At 35.6% G+C, this 21,017-nt stretch overlaps 4 protein-coding genes across 4 annotated transcripts; 1 reads left to right on the plus strand and 3 right to left on the minus strand.

The window, feature by feature from the left end:
- Positions 1-381: 381 nt before the first annotated feature.
- On the plus strand, positions 382-5,858 carry LOC115994743 (putative glucose-6-phosphate 1-epimerase). Its single transcript, XM_031118979.1, has 10 exons — positions 382-643; positions 758-868; positions 1,752-1,865; positions 2,414-2,465; positions 2,956-3,093; positions 3,347-3,445; positions 3,823-3,920; positions 4,999-5,106; positions 5,212-5,293; positions 5,596-5,858. The coding sequence occupies exons 1-10, from the start codon at positions 576-578 to the stop codon at positions 5,659-5,661; spliced, it is 936 nt and encodes a 311-aa protein (XP_030974839.1). The 5' UTR covers positions 382-575; the 3' UTR covers positions 5,662-5,858.
- LOC115994742 (pentatricopeptide repeat-containing protein At5g66520) lies at positions 5,775-8,166 on the minus strand. The gene has a single exon (XM_031118978.1). It carries the CDS (start codon positions 7,819-7,821, stop codon positions 5,893-5,895), a length of 1,929 nt encoding a protein of 642 aa, XP_030974838.1. The 5' UTR covers positions 7,822-8,166; the 3' UTR covers positions 5,775-5,892.
- An 897-nt stretch (positions 8,167-9,063) lies between these two features.
- On the minus strand, positions 9,064-20,478 carry LOC115950377. Its single transcript, XM_031067584.1, has 8 exons — positions 20,300-20,478; positions 20,092-20,163; positions 18,791-18,850; positions 18,276-18,370; positions 17,831-17,900; positions 17,570-17,686; positions 13,992-14,832; positions 9,064-10,248 (listed from the first exon to the last, which is right to left on the minus strand). Exons 1-8 carry the CDS (start codon positions 20,408-20,410, stop codon positions 9,329-9,331), a joined length of 2,286 nt encoding a protein of 761 aa, XP_030923444.1. The 5' UTR covers positions 20,411-20,478; the 3' UTR covers positions 9,064-9,328.
- On the minus strand, positions 13,761-15,583 carry LOC115994230 (syntaxin-112-like). Its single transcript, XM_031118293.1, has 2 exons — positions 15,392-15,583; positions 13,761-14,975 (listed from the first exon to the last, which is right to left on the minus strand). Exon 2 carries the CDS (start codon positions 14,848-14,850, stop codon positions 13,936-13,938), a length of 915 nt encoding a protein of 304 aa, XP_030974153.1. The 5' UTR covers positions 14,851-14,975; positions 15,392-15,583; the 3' UTR covers positions 13,761-13,935.
- Positions 20,479-21,017: the final 539 nt, after the last annotated feature.

Genomic DNA, 21,017 nt, shown 5'->3' on the forward strand with positions numbered 1-21,017 from the left:
AGTGGTGGACTTATATTGGAATTAATAAGAATTTGTCATATCAATAGTTTGTAAAAATATTATAAAATAGTTTATAATTGTAGCATTATTCAAATAATAATAACAATAATATCTAGTTATCTACTACACTTCCATATTTTGTTATTTATATTTAGAAGAAGGGTCAAACTAAACAACTATTCAAAATTTAAGATGTTAATTATAAATTTTTTTAATACCTAAATTGATAACAACCCTCTTCCTTTAAAATAAATAAATAAATAAAATGATAACAACCCAAAAGGGGTTTTTTTTTTTTTTTAAATGAAAAAATAAATCGGGAAATAAGAATAACAACCAACAATGGCTGGAAATGTGTTTTATAAATATGAAAAAGAAAAAGAATATCCGAATTTTGAGAAGCATAATAAGAGTATACAATCACAACGGCCCAAACGATCATAACCATTTTAGTGATAGGAGGACAGTTGAAGAGGCACACTCTGACTGTCTATCAGAGTTAGTGGTTTTATTGTTTGTATCAAATATAAATTAGTTTTGTGTGGCACATCCACTGACACCTAGTATTATACAAGATGGCAATAGTTTCAATGGCATTCTCGCTCCCTTCCTTAACTCCTCCTAAATTTCGCCGAGTCAACAGGTTAGATAGTAATAGTTCCTCTCTCTTTATTTTCTGTTCAATTCGCATGTATCCTTTTGAGGAATCCCATATATTATATATTGAAAATAAATTGTAATTGGAAATTTGGAACAGGTATTCGAGAGGTATGGCATATGCAAGTGTGAGTAAAGAAGCGTTAGGAGTGCGAGTGACAGTAGGGGAAGGCAACTTGCCTAAGGTTGTGCTCACTTCTGCTGGGGGTAGGTGCGTATTCTTCTACTATGCTTTATCTACTTTTCATCTATTAACTACTAGGAAGTGGTACAGTCTCGTTTTAAATTTTGATGTTTTAGAAGAATGTGCTACAATACAAGATAATCTAGTTATTGGGTTCTAAGTTCTAACTCAAATGTCAAGTCTTTTCATTTGTGAAAGTAAGGTGGGAGGTATTGGGTTCAAGACCTATCCAGTGCATGAAAAAAACAAAAAAAATTCTCACCGTGTGGTTGACATTCACACACACTTTAGTCTGTTGTTGCTCATTCTATTGGTTTTTCTTTAATCAATTAAACAGAGTATAAATTGTTTTGTTAATTACAAGTGCAATAGGTAGCTGTGGAGGTAACCCAGGAACCTTGTAGTTGATCAGAGTTTCATAAGATCGTTTAATTAGCAGAATTTATTATTTTGTGGAGTAAAAAAGGAAGAAGATGTGGATGTTTTGCTATTTACTAAGGATCTTGGAATTGAAAGTAAGATATGGGTTCTTGGGGTGGGGGTGTGGGTGTGGAAACTGATGTTTTTCACTCACAAGATTGGCGAAGCCAAATTATAATTGGAGACTATAAATTAAGTTGTTCTTCTTAAGGACGTTATGTGTTATGCAATATTATGCCACCTTCATATGGAGTAGAGTCAACTTTATTTTAGATCTGCTGACACTTCTGGGTCTCCTGGTTGTTGGTAGTTTCACCATTTACAGAAGTTTTCCCATTGACTAACTGGCATTGGGAAATTAAGATATGAATTTTTCATATTGCAAAAAAAAAAAAGAAAAAAAAAGGATTTTGTAATTAGTGTTACGCTGAGTCTTTTACAATAGCAGATGCATATATGCACGGTGACAGTTGATTGAAATTGCTTGCAGCGAGGCTGATATATACTTATATGGAGGTTGTGTCACATCCTGGAAAGTTGCAAATGGCAAGGACCTCCTTTTTGTTCGGCCAGATGCTGTATTTAATAAGAAAAAACCAATCAGGTATGCCTTCTTGCCACTCTCATATGTTGCACTCCGGTTACTTTGCCTACATCTTTCACACTTCTTTGCTCCATTTTATAGTTAGTCAGCATATCAGTTAATGATTCAAGTATTTGTTATATTTGATTTTTTACTACCTTCCAATAACTAAAGTTTCCTTTGTTAGGCTTTGTCTGTTGAGCTTTAGTTGTGACCTCAGGTTAGGAGGCACATGTTGAAGGCAGTTGACTTAATCTAATGAATTTGTGAGGTATACTGAATTGGAAAGAATAACCAAAATAGGAGTTCAAAGACAAGCATCATTTGGAGGGCAGGGCATTACAAATTTATTTTTTTTTATTTTTTTTTAAAATCCTCCATTTAAATCCTATATCTTTTGGCATATAAGGGGAATTCTTAAGACAGAAGAGGATTTGAGTCCTATGTTATTCGAAGTTTTAAGATACAAGAAATTTTTGTTATTTACTTATTATGAAGCATGTATTGAATCTTATTATTTCCTAAAAACTTAGGATTTACAGAAACTGATTATGTCTCTCTTGGGATAGTGGTGGCCTTCCACATTGTTTCCCTCAGTTTGGACCTGGCCCAATACAGCAGGTATGGCCTTCTATTATTGTTCCTGTCCCTATTACCTATCATCCATATTATTTGCCTGCATCCCATATTATATTGGTTCATATCTGAAATAAGAAAGTATGTTGTATGAGTTCATTCGATATCTAATGAGCTATTGAGTACATGATTTTGAGGCAAGAAATGAAGACCTTTGGTTTTACTACTGCCAACACTTCAAATTGGCCAGGGCCATCAGTAAATCTTTCCATAAAATTGATTGCTGTATGGATAATTTGCCAAAAGTATATATTAGCAATGATAGAAGTTATATCTAGCCAAAAGTGATGGATGATTGAACTCTTCCCTTTCTATTCATTCCTGTGAAAGCACAAAGAGGTGTCTCTTCGCTCTAGCAAAAAAATAAAATAGAAGAGTGTCTCTTTGAAACCTTTCTAGTATTTTCCAATCATATTCTTAATTCCAGTCTTCTAATATTTTTTTTAACCCCTGGAGATGCTTATGTAATTAACAGCATGGATTTGCAAGGAATTCGGATTGGTCCATTGTTGATTCTGGAAATGTGGAAGGAAATCCTGTTATAACTCTAGAACTAAAGGATGGTCCTTACAGTCGTTCCATGTGGGATTTTAGCTTTCAAGCTTTATACAAGGTCAGTTGGTCACTTCCCTCTTATGAAAATATTGTTCAGCTAGGTGACACCGATAAGTCATATACAAGGTCAGTTGGTTTTGTTGTTAACTGCCTAAACAAAAGATGTAATTTAACGCCTTAAGGGAATGTGGCTAACTAATATCTTTGGTTTCATGTCATGGTATTAGTAAGTTTTTTATTGCTTTGGTAATAATTCATTTTGTGTAATGTATTTTTGTGAATATAACTTATAAATGCTTAATTCTTTTCAGGTCATTCTAAATACAAAAAGCCTTTCCACTGAATTATCAATTACAAATACAGACAATAAGCCATTTTCATTTTCTACTGCCTTGCATTCATACTTCCATGTAAGTATCATCTTTCGTGCTCAAGAGATCCATTTATCATTCTGGTGTAACCAAAACAAGATTTCATTTTGACACATGGTTAATATGTATACTTAATTTACTTTTAATGATGAAGTCATGATTTTAGGAATTATTTATTGAGGAAAATGAAGTAAGGTATCTGAAACTAATTGGAAACTGTTGCTGATAAGTAGTGAAGAGTAAAGATAAAAATTGCAAGTAAGAAGATAAGAGGGTTTGCTAGATGATTTCACTTTGAGATTATTAAAATGACTAGGAAATGTTGTCTTTAACATACATGGTAATTGTGAAATTAATTGCTACGTAGCAAAATAAAATTCAAATAAATAAGAATAATTTTCACCACTGTTGTGCAGGCTTCTGTAACAGGGGCATCAGTGAAAGGTTTGAAAGGGTGCAAAACTCTGAATAAAGATCCAGATCCAAAGAATCCCCTGGAGGGCAAGGAAGAAAGGTCTGTATCATTTTCATTTAATGAACTGTTTATAGTCCATTAAGAAGGGGAATGAAATAAAGATGCCTTGCTTTTCTTTAGTAATTGGCTGGGTTAAAGAAGGTAGACAGGCAGTTAGGCAGTATGATATTGTACCATGTTACATGTACTCAGATATGCGGGTTGATTCTAAATGTGTTTCTCTTGCAAATCTAAAATTTCTAGATATGCGGGTTGATTTTAAATGTGTTTCTCTTGCAAATCTAAAATTTCTAGAAGAGGTAATCAATTATCAGCGTATCATCTTTTTTTATTTTTTTTTTTTTTAATTTTTAATTTTTAATTTTTAATTTTTTTTTACCTTAGGATAAAATGAAGTTTCTGCGGAGGCATCTAGTTGAAAACATCTTTTGCCTAAACGAGTTCCATTGTCATACGTGATACCACAACAATATTCATAACTTATGAAATTTTGTAATTTTGTCCACACTAAAAATTGTCCCAAAAGATTAAACAATTAGGAAATAGTAAATTTAATCATTTAAACATAATTCTAACACTCTCTCTTGCGTGTGGGTCCACACTCCCCCTTAATAAATGGGCCCCAACATGTGGAAATTTTAAATTTTTAAATAGGAAGTAAAGTGAAGATAGGATAAGAACTCAAGACCAACTGCTCTAATACTATGATAAATTGTTGATTAGCCCGAAAGTTTAATCTGTTAGGAAATGGTGAATTCAATCATTAAAACATAATTCTAACATATATATGTTTATCTAGTCTAAAATTTGAGCTTCATTTTGGATATTAGTCAATAAAATCTTGTCTTTTGATATTTCATGAAAAAAAAAAAATGTTTCATATATTTTACTATGGTTTTCAAATTATTGTTTAAATAAAATGTACACAAACATGCAGAATGGTGCATACGCTTGCCTATGAAGTGGAATGTTTAGTGAGATTATTACCTATCAAAAAATTATTGTGAACATCATTTGAAACTGCTGAGGGAAGTATGATTGTTCATCGTTACATTATGCTGCAATTTCTTATTGAATCTTTTAAAAGGTTCTTCTTCTGACATTCTTAATGACACAGGGATGTGGTCACTTTTCCTGGATTTGTAGATTGTGTCTACCTGGATGCACCTAATGAATTGCAACTTGATAATGGCTTGGGTGATATAATATCTATCAGGAACACAAAGTGAGTTAAAAACCTTATTTGATGCTTTAACAGTGGTTTCACTGAGATCTGCCATCATTATTTCTTTTTTTCATATTTTTGGCATTCTGGTTCCTTCCCATGCAGTTGGAAAGATGCTGTTTTGTGGAACCCATATCTGCAGATGGAAGCTTGCTACAAAGATTTTGTTTGTGTTGAAAATGCACAGGTAATAAACAACCATATTCCTTACTGAAGTTAACTACTTAGACTTGATAAGAGAAAAAAAAAAACCTGTATCTTTCTTGTTGATAATGACTCCTGGGCTTGATGATGAATCAAACTAGCCAGTTCAATCAGCAGACTGGTGATTGGAAGATAGTATCTACAATGACTTTATCAACTTTGTCTTTATCATCCAGCAACAAACTGTTCTGCTGATTGAACAATCTTTAAAGGCTGTTCCTGATGCATGAGGTCTTATTGAATATCTGTCCTGATTTGTTTTTCCTTTTTTCATGGTCCCTTCAGATTGAAAATGTCCAGCTAGAGCCTGAACAATCTTGGACAGCCACACAGCATCTTAGCGTTGGTTGAAGTATACCTGAGCACTGTTGTTAAATTTTGTAGAACTAATCCAAAAAATAATGTCTTCGAGTTTTGATTTGAGTTTTGCAAATCTTTCCAGCTTTAAAAGAAAACAATTTGGCTTGTCCAAGGATCTTAATAATTTCATATAAAATTATGTATCTATATTGGAATTTCCATTCTATACACTACAAATTCCATGAGCATGATGCAGTTGACAATCTCTCTCTCTCTCTCTCTCTACCAGTAATCTCTACAAGAGCATTTCCCTTCCTTGAAAAGGTGGAAGCGAGTCCTGTCCCGCACAATAATCTCCCTGGCATAAATCTTGGATATAAGCTTTAAAACGGTATGACAGTCCTCACACACCCGAAGGTTCTTAAAAATCCGGATAGTTGTCTCTGGTTTAGTTCTGATTAGCCCAAATGCAATAGCCAGCTTCTCGCTATGCTGCTGGATTGCTCTTTCTTTCTCCTTATCATCTAGGTCAAGTAATAAATCCCCTGTTGAAGGTTTATACCCATCTTGTTTAAGTTTCTCTGCAATCTGGTTCCACATCTTATAAATCTCATCCATCTGTGGATGGGATGCATCTCCAGCTAAAAATTCATGGATTATCCCATTAAGGCTGATTGCACTGCACCCTGGAATTTTTGAAACTCCCTGGTTTTTCATCCGGCTTCGTACTTGGACTGCCTGGTCCCATTCCCCATCTGCAGCATGAATACTTGCCAAGTGAATATACCGGCCACCATGTGCAGGGTCAACTTCAATCAGGATTTTCCCTATCTGCTTCCCTAACTCAAGATGTCCATGAATCCGGCATGCATTGAGCAGTGCCCCCCAAATTGCAGGATTTGGGTTTAAGGGCATTTTCTCAATTAGCTCTTTTGCTTCCAGAAGCAAACCAGCTCTGCCTAGAAGGTCTACCATGCACCCATAATGCTCTATTGTTGGGTTTAATTTATAATCCGTCATCATGGTCTTGAACAACAATTTACCCTCATCAACCAGCCCTGCATGACTACATGCAGTCAAAATTGCTGTGAAGGTTATCGAGTTTGGCTTGATTCCTGCTTTCTGCATCTTCATAAACCAATCAAGAGCTTCTTGTCCCTGCCCATGTATTGCAAAACCATTAATTATTGCCGTCCATGCAGAGATACTTTGCTTCTCTAGTTTTCTGAAAACTTTTAGTGCTTCATCCATGTCACCACACTTGACATACATGTCTATAAGAACACAACCCAGGATTGGATCAATTTCGATTCCATTCTTGTCTATATAGGTGTGAATCCATCTGCCTTCATCCAATGATCCAAGATGTGCACATGCTGAAAGTGAGCTTACCAGTGCTACATTGTCGGGTTTGATGCTTGCAACTTGCATTTCATGAAAAAGCCTAAGAGCTTCCTTGTTCAGGTTTGCCCCAACAAAGCCAGAGATCATTGCTGTCCATGAGATCACATTCTTTACAGGCATATCTTTGAAAAATTTACTAGCCGTATCTATGTCACCAGATTTTGTATACCCATCAATCATTGAGTTCCAAGAAACAATGTCTCGGTGGGGGAGCCTGTCAAAGAGGAGATGTGCAGATCTAATGCTGCCAGAGATGGCATAAACATGAAGCAAGGAATTTGTGGCATAAATGTCCAAGCCAAACCCTGTTTTTATGATTTGAGCATGGATTTGTTGGGTTTCTTCCAAGGCTGACATACGGGAACATGCTTTGAGCAGGAAAGGGAAGGTGTAAGCATTGTGTGGGGCTGAATGACATAGCATTTGATGGTACAGAAACAGGGCTTCTTTTGGTTCATTGCTGTTTGAGTATCCTCTTATCATGGTGTTCCACATGAAAGTATTGCGTCTGCTGATTCTGTCAAAAACCTTCCGAGCATATATTAAGTTTCCAAAATCCAGTGAGGTACTGAAAGTTAGAAGCCTGCTCACTGGAATAGGGTCTATAATGAGACCTGTTTTGTAAATGTGAGCATGAATCTGCTTTAGTTCCATCATATTTGCACATCTTTCAAGCAGAGACAGTGTCTGTGCTACATTTGATTCGAAGGTGAGCTGATTTGGCAGATTCAACAAAATAGGTGCCATTGAATTTTTGATTGGTGAAAAACTTGTTACAGACTCATAGTGAGAAGATAATGAGAACATATGGAATCGTTTCTTGTGGCTTTAACTTCTTCAGGAGTTTGGATAAGGTTCCTGATATTTGACAGGAATATTCGTTTCTTTATTTGTAGGGTCACTTTTTGCTGGTCCCATTGTCATCGTCATCAACAATTGCAGATGAAGCTTTTTTACATATTTCATAAATTGTGGTGCTCTTGTTTGGACAAAAACCCTTCTCTGCTGATTGGAATTGTAATTTTCCTTATCATTAAATGCATCTCAAATTCACGTCCATTCACTTTGAGAACCTAAACATGGTCAGATAATTCTGCTTCATCATCTTTTTCTTCTCTTGAAAGTAAATCTGCTTCATACTTGACATCACATTGCAACATGAACAAATTGTTGCTGGCTAGCTGCCTCTGTATACAAGAGTGAAACAATAAATTTGGGCCATACAAGGGTAGAGATGATGGCCAGTGATATTATGGGTATTCTCTCATTCAACTCGATTGCCTAGGCTTAACAACATTTGAAACAGAAGCTTTTGATGATGACCATTTTTAAGAGGGCTATGATTCTAGACACTCATTTATTAAACAGCTTTGACTACAATGAGAAGCCCCCTTGACAAGTTAATGAGCCAAATTTTTAATTGATCAAAGTTTGTTGGTACTGAATTAGAGAACTACAAGAGATGCTTGCAGAAACATAGTGATGCAGAGATTTACTAAAATGAGCACTTATTGAGAATGAAAATAAAATGAATGATACAGCATAGTTATGCATTGTGTAGCACACTGCTATAGCGATAACGTTTACCAACACATGGCCATACAAGCTTAAATAGAGCTCAATAGGGAAGTGCTGACTGGCAAGGTTTACCTATCAGGTACAATATGCTTATACCATGGGAGCCTATTAAAAAAAAAAAAAAAAAACTTAATCAAATGAGTTCTGGACCCACAGCCACAGAATCATCCTCGCTCCCACAGTAAAAAGAAAATGAATCACGTGATGAGACTTTATCAGATTGATTGATTTTTCCTTTTTAAAAAAAATTATTTTCTTCTTTCTTTTAATTTTCTTTTCTGCAAACAGAAATGAGTATATCATAAATGGTGGATGCAGCAATTTTTTAGCAACTCAAGTTGAAATCTTTTGGCCCCTTACTACAATGATAAGGGTTTGCTAAAAAAAGCCCCCATATAAAAAGAAAGAAGCAGGACATAAAAACAAACAAGAATAGGAAAGCTTCCCGCTTAGAAAATTCTCCAAGTAATCTACTCAATCAAAATCCAACTCTCATGAACATTTACCATGATTTGAGAAAACCTCAAAGTGTATCAGACAAGAATCACTATACCAAAAGACAATGACAGAATCATATCTAAACTAAAAGCCATAAGAACAGCAAAAGAAAGAGAACCCCTCCCAGAGCTCAGAAAAGCTCAATTAGAGATGAATTTACAGAGCAAAATCCCTCCCTCTGGCCTCACCAACAACAAACCTCTTTACAATCTCCAGATGGTTTTCGGACCTTGCTCCTTCAGGAAGCTAACATAGAAATGACGCACACCAACAGTATAATCACCATGACAGCCCAAACCCAGTAAACCCATGCCTTGTTCTTCTTCATCTGATTGGCATAGTAAAGACTGTCAGTTCCACCACTGATAAAGCGACCAGCATTGGTCACATTCTCTTCAATATCATCCATCTTTTCCCCTTGTGTCTCAACCAGAACAGCCATGTCAAGGAAAATCTGATGAAGCTTAGTCAAGCTCCTCTGAATATCCATCAAAGCCTCATGCCTCTCTTTACTCCTCAAATCTAACTCAGTATTCCCTTCAAACAATTGAACTTTCACAGACCCTGAAATCATCTTTTCAATCACCTCCTGACTCGGTACTTCACCAGTTGCCGTGTAGTACCTCCTCTTGAGATCTTCCTTATGATCTGATAGAATCTGTTCTCTCAAAGATTGGAAATCATTCATCATGTCCCTAAGCTTCACTCTCAAACCACTTGTGACTAATATCCTTGTCCTATCAACATGACTTCCCTCTTTATATGCTTCTGAGACTCTGCGATTAGTTACATTGGATTGATCAACCGCTTCTAGCCTTGCCTTGACAATCTTGGCTTTGCGAAGTACAGCAACCATGTCTGAGTCCATTCGGTCTCTCAGCCCTCGAAGAATTTTGGCGCTATGGGTGGACTTAGACTCTTCATTCAGGTGTTGAAGATCAAACAAGAGATTGGTGATCTCTTCCATTTCAGCCTTGGTTGCATCCACTTCTTGAAAGAACTGAGAGAGGTTCTGTTCATCAGAGGGGTTGAGTTGGCTTGCTTCAAGGTCAATTTCGGCTTCAATGTCCTTCTTTGCCTGTTTCTTCAGATCCACATAACTTAAGAAAGATTTTGTCATCAGATCATTCATCTTTGCAATCAATTTGCAAAACCCACCTGCCAAAATGTCAAGAAAATTATTTACAAAATTAAAATCCATTAGGAAATAAACCAAGAATTTTCATTTTAGAAGAGAAGTTCAAGAAATGTACCCTTTGATGATTCGAAAAATGAATTTGACTTCCCAAGATTCACCGATTCCCTTCAGATTACTACTCCAAGAGATCTAAGTCAAACACATAACGAGCATGAAGTTTGAGACATGTATTCAAGAAATGGAAACAACAAACCCATCAAGAACACTACACATAAAGTAAACTAGAAATATCAAAAACCAATAGAAACCATGGGAATCCGTTGTTTTAAAAATGGGTTTGGAAATCAATGAAAACCAAACTATTAGCCCCACGAAATTCTCATATCTTTGGTAATTTCAAAGTTCTAATTCCTAATAAAAATCATGGAAATAAAAGTCCAAGAAAACCCATCAAAGATGGTACCCAAACAGGAAAAAAAAAATGAATATCAAGAACTAAATAAACCATGGAAATCAGCGAGTCCAAGAATGGTTTTGCAACATGAAAATGAAACCCCCTATCTCTTTCTATATTACCGATTAAACAAACATATGGGTCTTAAATCTTACTGAATCTTTTGCAGTTTGAAGTGTCTAAAACCAATGAAAACCAAGAACAAAAAGAAAGAAACTCAAAGTGGGTTTGTTGTAAAACCTTGGAGAAATCGAAGACCCTGCGCTTTGAAAGTTTATGAAATGCCAAAGATGATTACTCTCTTTCTCTCTCTCTCTCTCTGTGTCCCTGTGTGAGTGTGTGTGTTTAGGGGTATGAGTGACGAGAGCAAAATGATGGGTTTTAAAGAGTGGGAGCAATTGTGATCATTCGGTTTCGTTACAGTTCCTTTTATACAGGTGTGTTTGAAAATTGAAATTTTCAAAATTTTCGTTTTAATAACTTGGAAATAGCCGTTCACTTTCTTAAGTCGGTCACGCTTTGCACTCCTTACGACAGCGTTTTAGTTTTTCTTTTAGCACTTATTCTTATTGGGAAAAATACATTTTAAATCTTATAATTTATGGGTGTCGGTGTTACAAATTAAAGTTATAAAAATCCTATAATTACAAAGATAAAAAATTAATATGATATTTTAAAAATAAACTAAATAAACCATATAATTCCAAAAGTAAAAAATAATAAATTAAACACTGAAATTTCAAAATAATTATTATATGATCACTACTTTTACTACAATTTTGATACGATCAATTATGAGCAAGTGTTTACTACTGTTATATAGATCTATCACTTTTTCTATACCATTTACAATTGTCTAAATTAAAGTTGTGGTAAAAGTTGTGTACATAGATTTTTTCATTTTAAAAAATACAAATTAAAACTTAAATCATTTAAGTGGAATGATATTGTGTTTAGGGTTTGTTACAGGCATATTTAAATGAAACAACATTGTGTTTGGCGTTTAATGCGGTTGAGTGTCTCTTTTATTTTTATTTTTTTTGAAATTTTAAAATTTTAATTTATTACTTTTAGAAATTTCAAAATTTAATCTGTTACACTCGTAATATTTCAAAGGAATAATTTTTCTTGTTGATCAGGGGATCATAAAATCCCGCATTACAATTGGAGATCATAAAATCACGCATTTCATAATTCTATTTAGACTCTTTTTATTTATTTATTTTTGAAAACTATTTAGACTCTTTTATATGCTATCATCATCATTAATAATCATGCCGGTATTGTTATTTCTTAATCACAATTGGCTAAAAAAAACCACTATTGGCCACTTTTCAAGCACTACAAGCCTTTTAGTTTCAAAAAAAGAAAAAAGAAAAAAAAAAGCACTACAAGCCTTTTCATTTTACTGTCAAAAATAGAAAAGAAAAGAAAAGCAGTACAAGTTAATGATTACAGGATATTTTATTTCTTGTTTCTAAAATTATATATTAAGTGAACGTTTGGATAGAGCTGATTTCCTTTTTCAGTTGCGTTTGCGTCCAACTCAGTGGGTCCTGTGTACTGTTCACGGGACCCACAAGTATTTTTTTCACCAAAATTTTCATTAAAACTAGGTTTCATGACATTATTCACATATTTAAAAATTATTTTGATACAGTGTTTCAATTGTCAGTTTTCAGCAATAAGCGATATTCAAATAGACCCAAAAGTTCTGTAGTAAAGGATCTAGTATGGTTCAAACTTCAAATGTACTTAAATGTTCTTGATTAGTGAAGTGAATCATTGACAATAATATGTGTGGAAGTGTGTCCAACAAAAAATTTAATGTTATAGTCTAATCCTAGGAGGTTGTTTGGGCTAAAAATCGATTCTAATTAAGGTTTTTTTTTTTTTTTGGCCAGGTAATACAAATCAACCTTTAAACATAACTCATTCACGTGATCTAGAAAAGTGTTATTCTACTACAAGCTATTTCTTTACATTTGTGAAAGCAATGTAAATGAAGGTCAAAACTTTAGTCCACTATTGCATTGTCAACCACTAAGGCTGACTAAAGCCAAGGCTATTTGGCTACATTCTTTGATTAGAAACTTGGGGATTCATCGATTCCATCAAGAGCACATCTGTGCATTTTGTGACAATCAAGGAGCTATTCATTTATGAAGAACGAAGTTCATTGCTCTTGAGCTAAGCATATTGACTTTCACTTCCCCTTTGTTGGTAAAATTGTTAATTAAGAAATAGTTGTTCAAAAGATTAAGACCGCAGATAATGCAACCAATATGATGACTAATCCAATTCCTGTACACACGTTCAAGCACTACTTGGACCTTATTGGAATTTGCAGTTTGGGATAGCCCTTAAAGGCTTTGGTGGACACAACAGAGGAGTTTTGTTCATTAGGTTTGAATTAATTCAAGTTAAGGTGGAGATTTTTTAACATTTGTAGCTTGATTTTTCAAACCTATTAAGTCAGTCGGTTTTGTTTTACGTTCCATATTGGTCTTGTGATCTTTGTGTGGACAGCGAAGAAGTTAATAACACAAATTGAGATATGTTAGGAGTTCATGTAGTGTGTGTATATATAGAGAGAGATTTTTTTCTTGTTACCTCCTGTGACCTTGCTTATTTGTTGAAGGACAAGTGTGCCGCATCCTAGAAGAGGAAAGAAGAATTTCTCTATTTTTTGCTATTTGTGAGAGGACTATTTGTTGTACTGGTGTTTTGATTTTATGGGATTGCCTTTACATCATTTTTGTATTCTCAATATTTGTTAGTAAATTTTCTCTGTCACTCCTAAGTGTAGGCCAAAGGCCTAAATGTGTAATTTTTGGTGTTCTTTTTTGTGCATGGTTGCCTGTTTTTCTTTTTTTTTGTTTATATTATTTATTTTAGAAATCTTTCTAAGGCGTTAATATTTTCACAATTAATCTTAGGCGGTAAATGTGCCATCTAGAGGCACTTTCCCACAACAAACTAATATCAGAACTTCAGCTGTTACAATAAAAAGATGGAATAAACATTCTTCATGAACCATATATATTCCTTGATGTAATTTTCGACTTATAGGTATCCTTTATTCAATGGGCAGTATTAAATTTGAGAACTGCAAAAGCTGGAACAAGGATAATAAAATCATTCCATTCGTACTGCATAAAGGAAATTTCAAAAAAAAGAAAAGAATAACAGGCACAAGGTTGTCATGAGCACATTGAACAGGTATCAAGCTTTGCATATCCGTATGCAATATTCAATGGGCCCCCAGCTTCCACTCCTCTAGCTTTTGCCGAAGCCTCTCCTCCGCACGTTCAGCCGCTGAACTCAATGTTGCCACAAACATATCCTCCTCTAGTTTTTCATCTTCAAACTTGTTCAGAAACTTCTCATTGTTCTCAACCAGACTGTTTGTCGTCTCTCTAAGACTGCGCTTGGTATCCAAATTGACACAAATGAACCTGTCATTCAAGACTTGACGATCAATTTCTGTTCTCTTGCTTGCTGAAGCTAAATATTGGTTCGTGTTCAAATCCCGATAACTTGGAGTAACCCTTGGACACTTTGAGAGGTCTGGCTTCTCTAGAATCTCTACCCCAACTTCGTCTTTCTCACCACCACATGGAGAAGACCCTGAAATCATCATGTCAATCGCCTCCTGACCCCGCACTTCACCAGTTACAGTGTTGTAACTCCTCTTGAGATCTTCCTTGTGATCTAATAGAATCTTTTCTCTCAAGGATTGAAAATCATTCACCATGTCCCTGAGCTTGACTCTCAAACCACTTGTGACTAACATCCTTGTCCTATCAATAGAACCTCCCTCTTTACATGCTTCTGAGACACTGCAATTGAGCACATTGGATTGATCGAGTTCTTCTAGCCTTTCCTTGACAATCTTGTCCTTGCCAAGTACAGTGAGCATGTCTGATTCCATTCGGTCTCTCAATCTGCAAAGAATCTGGGTGCTATGGATGGACATTGCCTCTTCATTCAGGTGTTCAAGATCAAACAACAGATTGGTGATCTCCTTTATTTCAGCCTTGATTGCATCCACTTCTTGAAAGAACAGAGAGAGGTTCTGTATAACAGTGGGGTTGAGTTGGCTTGCTTCAGGTTCAAGATCAGCTTCAAGGTCCTTCCGGGCCTGTATCTTCGGTTCCACATCCATTTGGAAATAAACCAAGAAGTTTGATTTTAGAAGAGGATTTCAAGAAGTGCACCCTTGAAAGATTCAAAATTTGGATTGACTTCTCAAGATTCACTGATTCCCTTCAAATTTCTACTCCAAGAGATCTACAACAAACACACATAACCAGCATGAAATTTGAGACATGTATTCAAGAAATGAAAACAAAATCCATCAAGAACACCACACATAAATGGGAATTTTTTAATACAAAAATGGGTTTGAAAAACAGACTATTAATCACATGCCATTCTCAAATCTTTGGTAATTTCAAAGTTCTAATTCTAAGGAAAAAAACCATGGAAGTAAGTGACGAATGGTGGAAATTAGTCCTTGAAACCCCATCAACGATAGTGTTCCCAAAAAAGAAACAAAAGAATATCAAAGCGTAAATAAACCAATGGAAATCTGTGACTCCAAGAATGGGTTTTGCAACATGAAAATGAAAAACCCCCTATATTACCAGTTAAACATATGAAAACCAAGAATAAAGAAAGAAACTCAAAGTGGGTTCTTGTAAAACCTTGGATAAATCGATGACCCTGCTCTTTGAAAGCTTGTGAAGATTTTCCCTCTCTCTCTCTCTCTCTCCCTCCTCCGATTGTGTGTGTGTGTTTGTATGAGTGATGAAGAGTAGAATGTTGGGTTTCTAAATTGAAAAAAAATCTGCAAATGAAGGGGGGCTTTAAACTTTAAAGGGTGAGAGAAATTGTGATCATTTGGGTTTCGTTACAGTTCTTTATATAAGCGAGGGAAATTCATATTTTCGTTTCTTAAGTCGGTCAGGCTCTGCACTCCTTACGACAGCGTTTTCTATCCTTTTTTTCTTTTCTTTTTTTTTTTTTCATTTTTTTTAAATTTTTATAATTTAGAGGTAGTATAAAAAATTAAACTCCATAGACAAAGTAAATCCTAAGATTTTAAAAAGTACAGACTAAACCATTTTATTTCAAAGTAACAAATTAAGTATCTGTTTGGATACACGTCCGTGTCCACGTTTTGTTCTTCAGTGCGTTTTCAGCTTTTTTTTTTTTTCCCTTTCCAGCCGTAGTTGTTGACCAATTTTCCCGTGAACAGTGCATCCATGCATTGTTCATGAGACCTATAAACTTCATTTTTTAACAATTTTTTCATTAAAAATGGGTCCTACGGCACTATTCACACATTTAAAAATTATTTTACTACAGTGTTTTCAGTTTTCAGTTTCAACAAAATAAATTCTATCCAAACGGACCCTAAATCTAGTCTATTTAATTAGAACTGTAAGGACACGATTTCGTAACGAACCGTAATAGTTTGGGGTCGCACGTAAAAAAGCCCAAACAATATCATTTGTAGAGCGTGGATTTGAAAGGCTAGGCCTTGATCACCAGATGGTGGGTTTTTCATGGTGTTCATACAAGGTTAAGTTTTCTTCACCCCTGGAGTCCTTCTCCTGGAGGTGGGCTGGGAGACTCTGGTTTTTGGCCATTTTTCCTAGCCCTTTCTCTAGGTTATTTATTTTCCCTTTTATACTGGCCTGTGTTCGCTATCCTTCGTCCACGTGTAGGGCAAACTTTCCAAGACTGATACTTGTCCCATCAGCCCATACCCAAAGTTGTTGGGGGTGGTTGCAAAAGTCAAAGAATGCGGCTCTGTCAGGTGCAGAGTATTGAATGGCAGTAAGGGCAGCTTTCCCCGGATATTTTAGATTTTCTTTCAAACTTAGTCCTATACCGTTTTTGCCCATCTCTTCGGTGGGACTTTGGGTTTGCCGAGGACTGAGCGGTTCTTGGCGGTATCTTAAGGCTATCCTATGCTTTACATTATTGGGCTTGGGCCATAGCCCTCTTCGGCTTAGGCCTTTGGACTCCCTACGAGTAAACGGGCCTGACCCATAAACTATTGGGCCTCACAAGAACCATATTATGTTTGAAGTTAATATAAATTTAAGATTCATTTCGTTAATTTTTAAACAACCTTGAGGACTTGATTTGTTACTTTTCAAACTATATGATTAATTTGTTATTTACATTTTTACCTTGAGGATTTGATAATATATATATATATATATGTATGTATGTATTATCATTTTACTATTTTCTATGCTCTTGATAAACGTTCAAAGGAGTCGTTTAGCTTGTTGACCAAAGGTTTAGAATCACACATTCCCTAATTGTGTTTAGGTTCTTCTATATGCTATCATCATCATTAAGAACCATACCAGATAGTTTTAGTTCTTAACCAGCAATTGACCAATGACCAGTTTCAAGCACTACAAGTTTTTCCATTTTCCTGGCCACCAAAAAAAGGGGCATAAGTTGGTAGTTTAGTATGGTTCCAATGCACTTGGATCATTGGCACTAAAGGTATTCCAACAATGTATTGTAAGACACTGTCACCACCAAAAGGCTATGTGAAAATGGATAGAAAGCTGGGAAAATACTGTGCTCTGATTATAAGGATGTGGGACAAGTTACTGTACAAGTGAAATCCCTATACATTTGGCAAATGGGGAGATAAGAGTCCCCTCCTTCAGTTTACAGCATTTTACCAACTTTTATCAATGAAAGTGTGGAGAACATATAGCAACATTGTTACTGATACTAAAATCCTTTGAAAACTGCCAAACAGAAACACTGTTTTGCTATCGTCTACTGCCCTTCTCAGCCCCAAGCTTTCTCTATAATAATGAACTCAGCAACTCTCAAGCAGATTCTCAGGAAATGATTCGCTCCGCCTGTTGTTTCTTGGACTTCTCAGCCTCAAGCTTCCTTAATGTTGTCGAACTTAGTTTCTCTCCACTAGATTCTTCAGAAACCAGATCTACAACTTCAACCTGCAACAGACAGACTCATGATGTTAAGGTCTTTTTTTTTTTTGACAAAATTTTCAAGGAACTAAGAAAAAGTAGAGAATGCACTTTATTTGGATCTCATAATTTTCCACATGGATCTCATACAATGAAACTAGAAACTCAAACCTTCAGTTGTGAAAGGCCTCTGTCAGCTCTCTTCTTATTAACGGACAGTCCACCCGGCAATGTCTCCTTGCTGGCAAAAAAAACAAATCCAGTAAATCAAAAATTTTCTGCTAGCACTTTTTTAGAAGACTATAAGACTATTACAACCCAGGCAGACTCAGGTAACTCAATCAGTTCTTTCATTGTTCCTTTCCCACAATTAAATGAAAATCACAAAGATCCCTAGAACAATGGGCCAAAAGAAATTCACGCAACCACTCAACCAGCCTAGTTCAGAGGCAGGCATTATGTGGATATCCCTGCAGGCCATTATCTAGATCAACTTTGAACTAACACATACATGTTAAAAGGTCAAAAAGAAACAAATTTATCAAAGAACTGGAGACATCTAAGATGCCTTATCTTAGAACTACTAAGATGAAAAACAAATTCATTAATAATACACCTCACAACAATAGCCTCCAAATTTTCATCGACAATTGAAGGGCCATAGGGATCTGTAATAGGCTCAGCTTGCACAACCAGCTCCGGCTTGATAGACTACGCATATATAAATACAGGAAATTAATACTTGAATTGTCATTGTAAGAGAAAAACATGTACACAGTTATGCTGTTAAAAACCTTGTAGAAATTTCTATGATGCATTGCATTTGAGGTTGCAGGCTTCACAGTACATATGTTTTGCAACCAAAAGTCCACTCACATGGCAACTTTCAGTTCAATTAACTTCCACCAGAATAAAATACTACCTCTCTCTTTCCCTTTTACCTCATTAAGGTTTTGCTAATATGGACATCCCACTTTCAGACATATGGCAGTTGCCATCATGCTAAGATTGATACATGACAAGATGGTAGGGATTGAGGGAAACATGAACCTAATCAATCCCGCACTCTCAGTTACAGTACATAAATATGCCTATATAGCCCCTTAAAAAAATTCTTCTTGTACCATATACCTTGATGTAATTTTTGACATTAAGTATCCTTTCCTCGATGGGCTGTATCAAATCTGAGAACTGCAAAAGATGGAACAAATATATAAGATCATACTATCTGTACTGTATAAAGTAAAATTCAAAATGGAATAACGAGCACAAGGTTGTCAGGAACAGAGTCCATGAATGAGACAAAGAAGGCCATCAATGAGACCTGAACCACAACACCATATTCTACATACTAATTTTGAAGGTATGATTGATGCAGAGTGTTTTTATTTCACAATTATAAATCATCCAACTACAAAGAAGACTTGAGAATTATTACATAAATCATTCTAGAGTCATTTTAAAACAAACAAAAACTAGTTGTGTGCTCTGGAGAAAATAAATACAATTTGCCACAGAATAGGCCATGTTATCTTCTAGGTGTATCACTCCACAAGATAAGTTCAGCCTAACAACTTCATCTGTTTATAATTTGAGCGTTAGACAAAGAAATGAAATTGAAAATTTCAGTTAGAGCTTGATATGCCACCTTAACAGATTTTTTTTGTTCCCATGATTGCTGGTCCCAATAAGACAGAAACTTTGTCAAACATCGAAAAAAAGAGGATTAACAACCGAAAATTTGTACCACAAATCAAATCAAAAGAAACAAAATACCACAAGTGGTATTCATCCATCAAAAATAAATTTTTTTTTAAAATGTAATAATAACAATAAAAAAAAGGCTGGTGAAAACAAAAGTTATATTCCAAATTAGAAAATGCAAGAGTTACAAACTTTTTCACAAACGGCTTATGTGGTGAGTAAAAAAATGATGGAAGTGATGGGCCTAGACTAGAACCACTAAGAATTTGTCACATCAACCCTTTGTAAAAATATTGTAAGAAAGTTTGTGACGGTTACTCTTCCGAATCTAGTTGAACATTAAATGTTCTTTACCAACTAAAACCGAGTCATTCAATAGCTTCCAACAGCAAAATTCCATGGTCCATGCCACCTAAAGCCCTCTTTTCCTTTTGTGGGGACATCACAAGATAAGCACATGTCACCAAGACCATACAACAACACAGGAGCTACCTAAACAACCATGACTATGAATGGCAAAAGCACCCTTCAAAGGGATTAACGAAATTCTATACTAACTTCTAAAAAAGCCATTGTAGCTGCTTAAGGTTACCATTACAAAATTTAACATGAACCCAGATTTCAAAGGGAGATAAATATATAATATAAGTAAGCATAACTTGTAAAAATAAGAAAGAAGTTGTGAAAATCATATAGAACTGCCACAATTGCAAAAATCACAAACAAACCTGTTTTTTAGTCAACATAGGACCGTCGCAAACTCCAACCACTATCCGATCATTTGCTAGCTCCGCCGCCGCCTAAAAATTTACCATTTTTCTCCATAGTCAACTCCCAAAAATAACAACAACAGCTACAGCAAATAATAATAAAAAAACACACAGAGAGCGTTTGTGTTATTGCGTGAATGAGCGAGTGAGAGAGAGACAGACAGACCTTGAGAAAGAGGCGGTGACCGTCGTGTAAACGGTCAAAGGTACCGCCGAGGACAACAGCTGCGTAGGAATTTGGCGGAGAAATCTCGGACTTTACCAACGGATCCGACATTATTAGTTTTTACGAACTCGAAATCTAGTCTGGATTTCTCAGGTGTGTGAGATCGCCTAGGCCCGAAGCTGTTTGTTGTTTTTTTTTTTTATAGTGAGAAACGAATGCACAAAACCAACTACGCAACAAAAAGCAAAGCAAGCGCAAGTACTACTCTTTTTTTATGTCATGGGAATTTCGGCTATTAAAAAAGGGATTTTTGGGGTTTTGTTAGGTGCGGCTGGTTGCCGTAAGGTACAATGAACCTGGACTTTTTTTGGGTCAACGTTCAACAAACGAAAACAAAGACTTAACGTAACAGTAAAGGTGTTGAAATTGAATAGGGACGCAATGTGCTTCACCTGATTTGACTCCAACTCCCGAGCTTCGCATTAAAAAGTGTTTTAAGTACTATAGTACCTGTGCAGGCTGTGCTCATGTGACCATCAACCTTTTCAGTTTTTAGTTTTGACTGCTAATAAAATAAGTCAAAAATGAACTAGGCGTGGCCAGATGTGGCTCAACTCACAGCCACGACTAACTAGGGGTGTTCATGGGTCGGGTCAGGTTTGCGCTTGACCCAGAACCGACCCGAATTTTTTGGGTGGGTAAAAATCAAAACCAAAAC

The sequence above is a fragment of the Quercus lobata genome, chromosome 6 (genome assembly GCF_001633185.2).
Source record: "Quercus lobata isolate SW786 chromosome 6, ValleyOak3.0 Primary Assembly, whole genome shotgun sequence".
Classification (NCBI taxonomy): domain Eukaryota; kingdom Viridiplantae; phylum Streptophyta; class Magnoliopsida; order Fagales; family Fagaceae; genus Quercus; species Quercus lobata.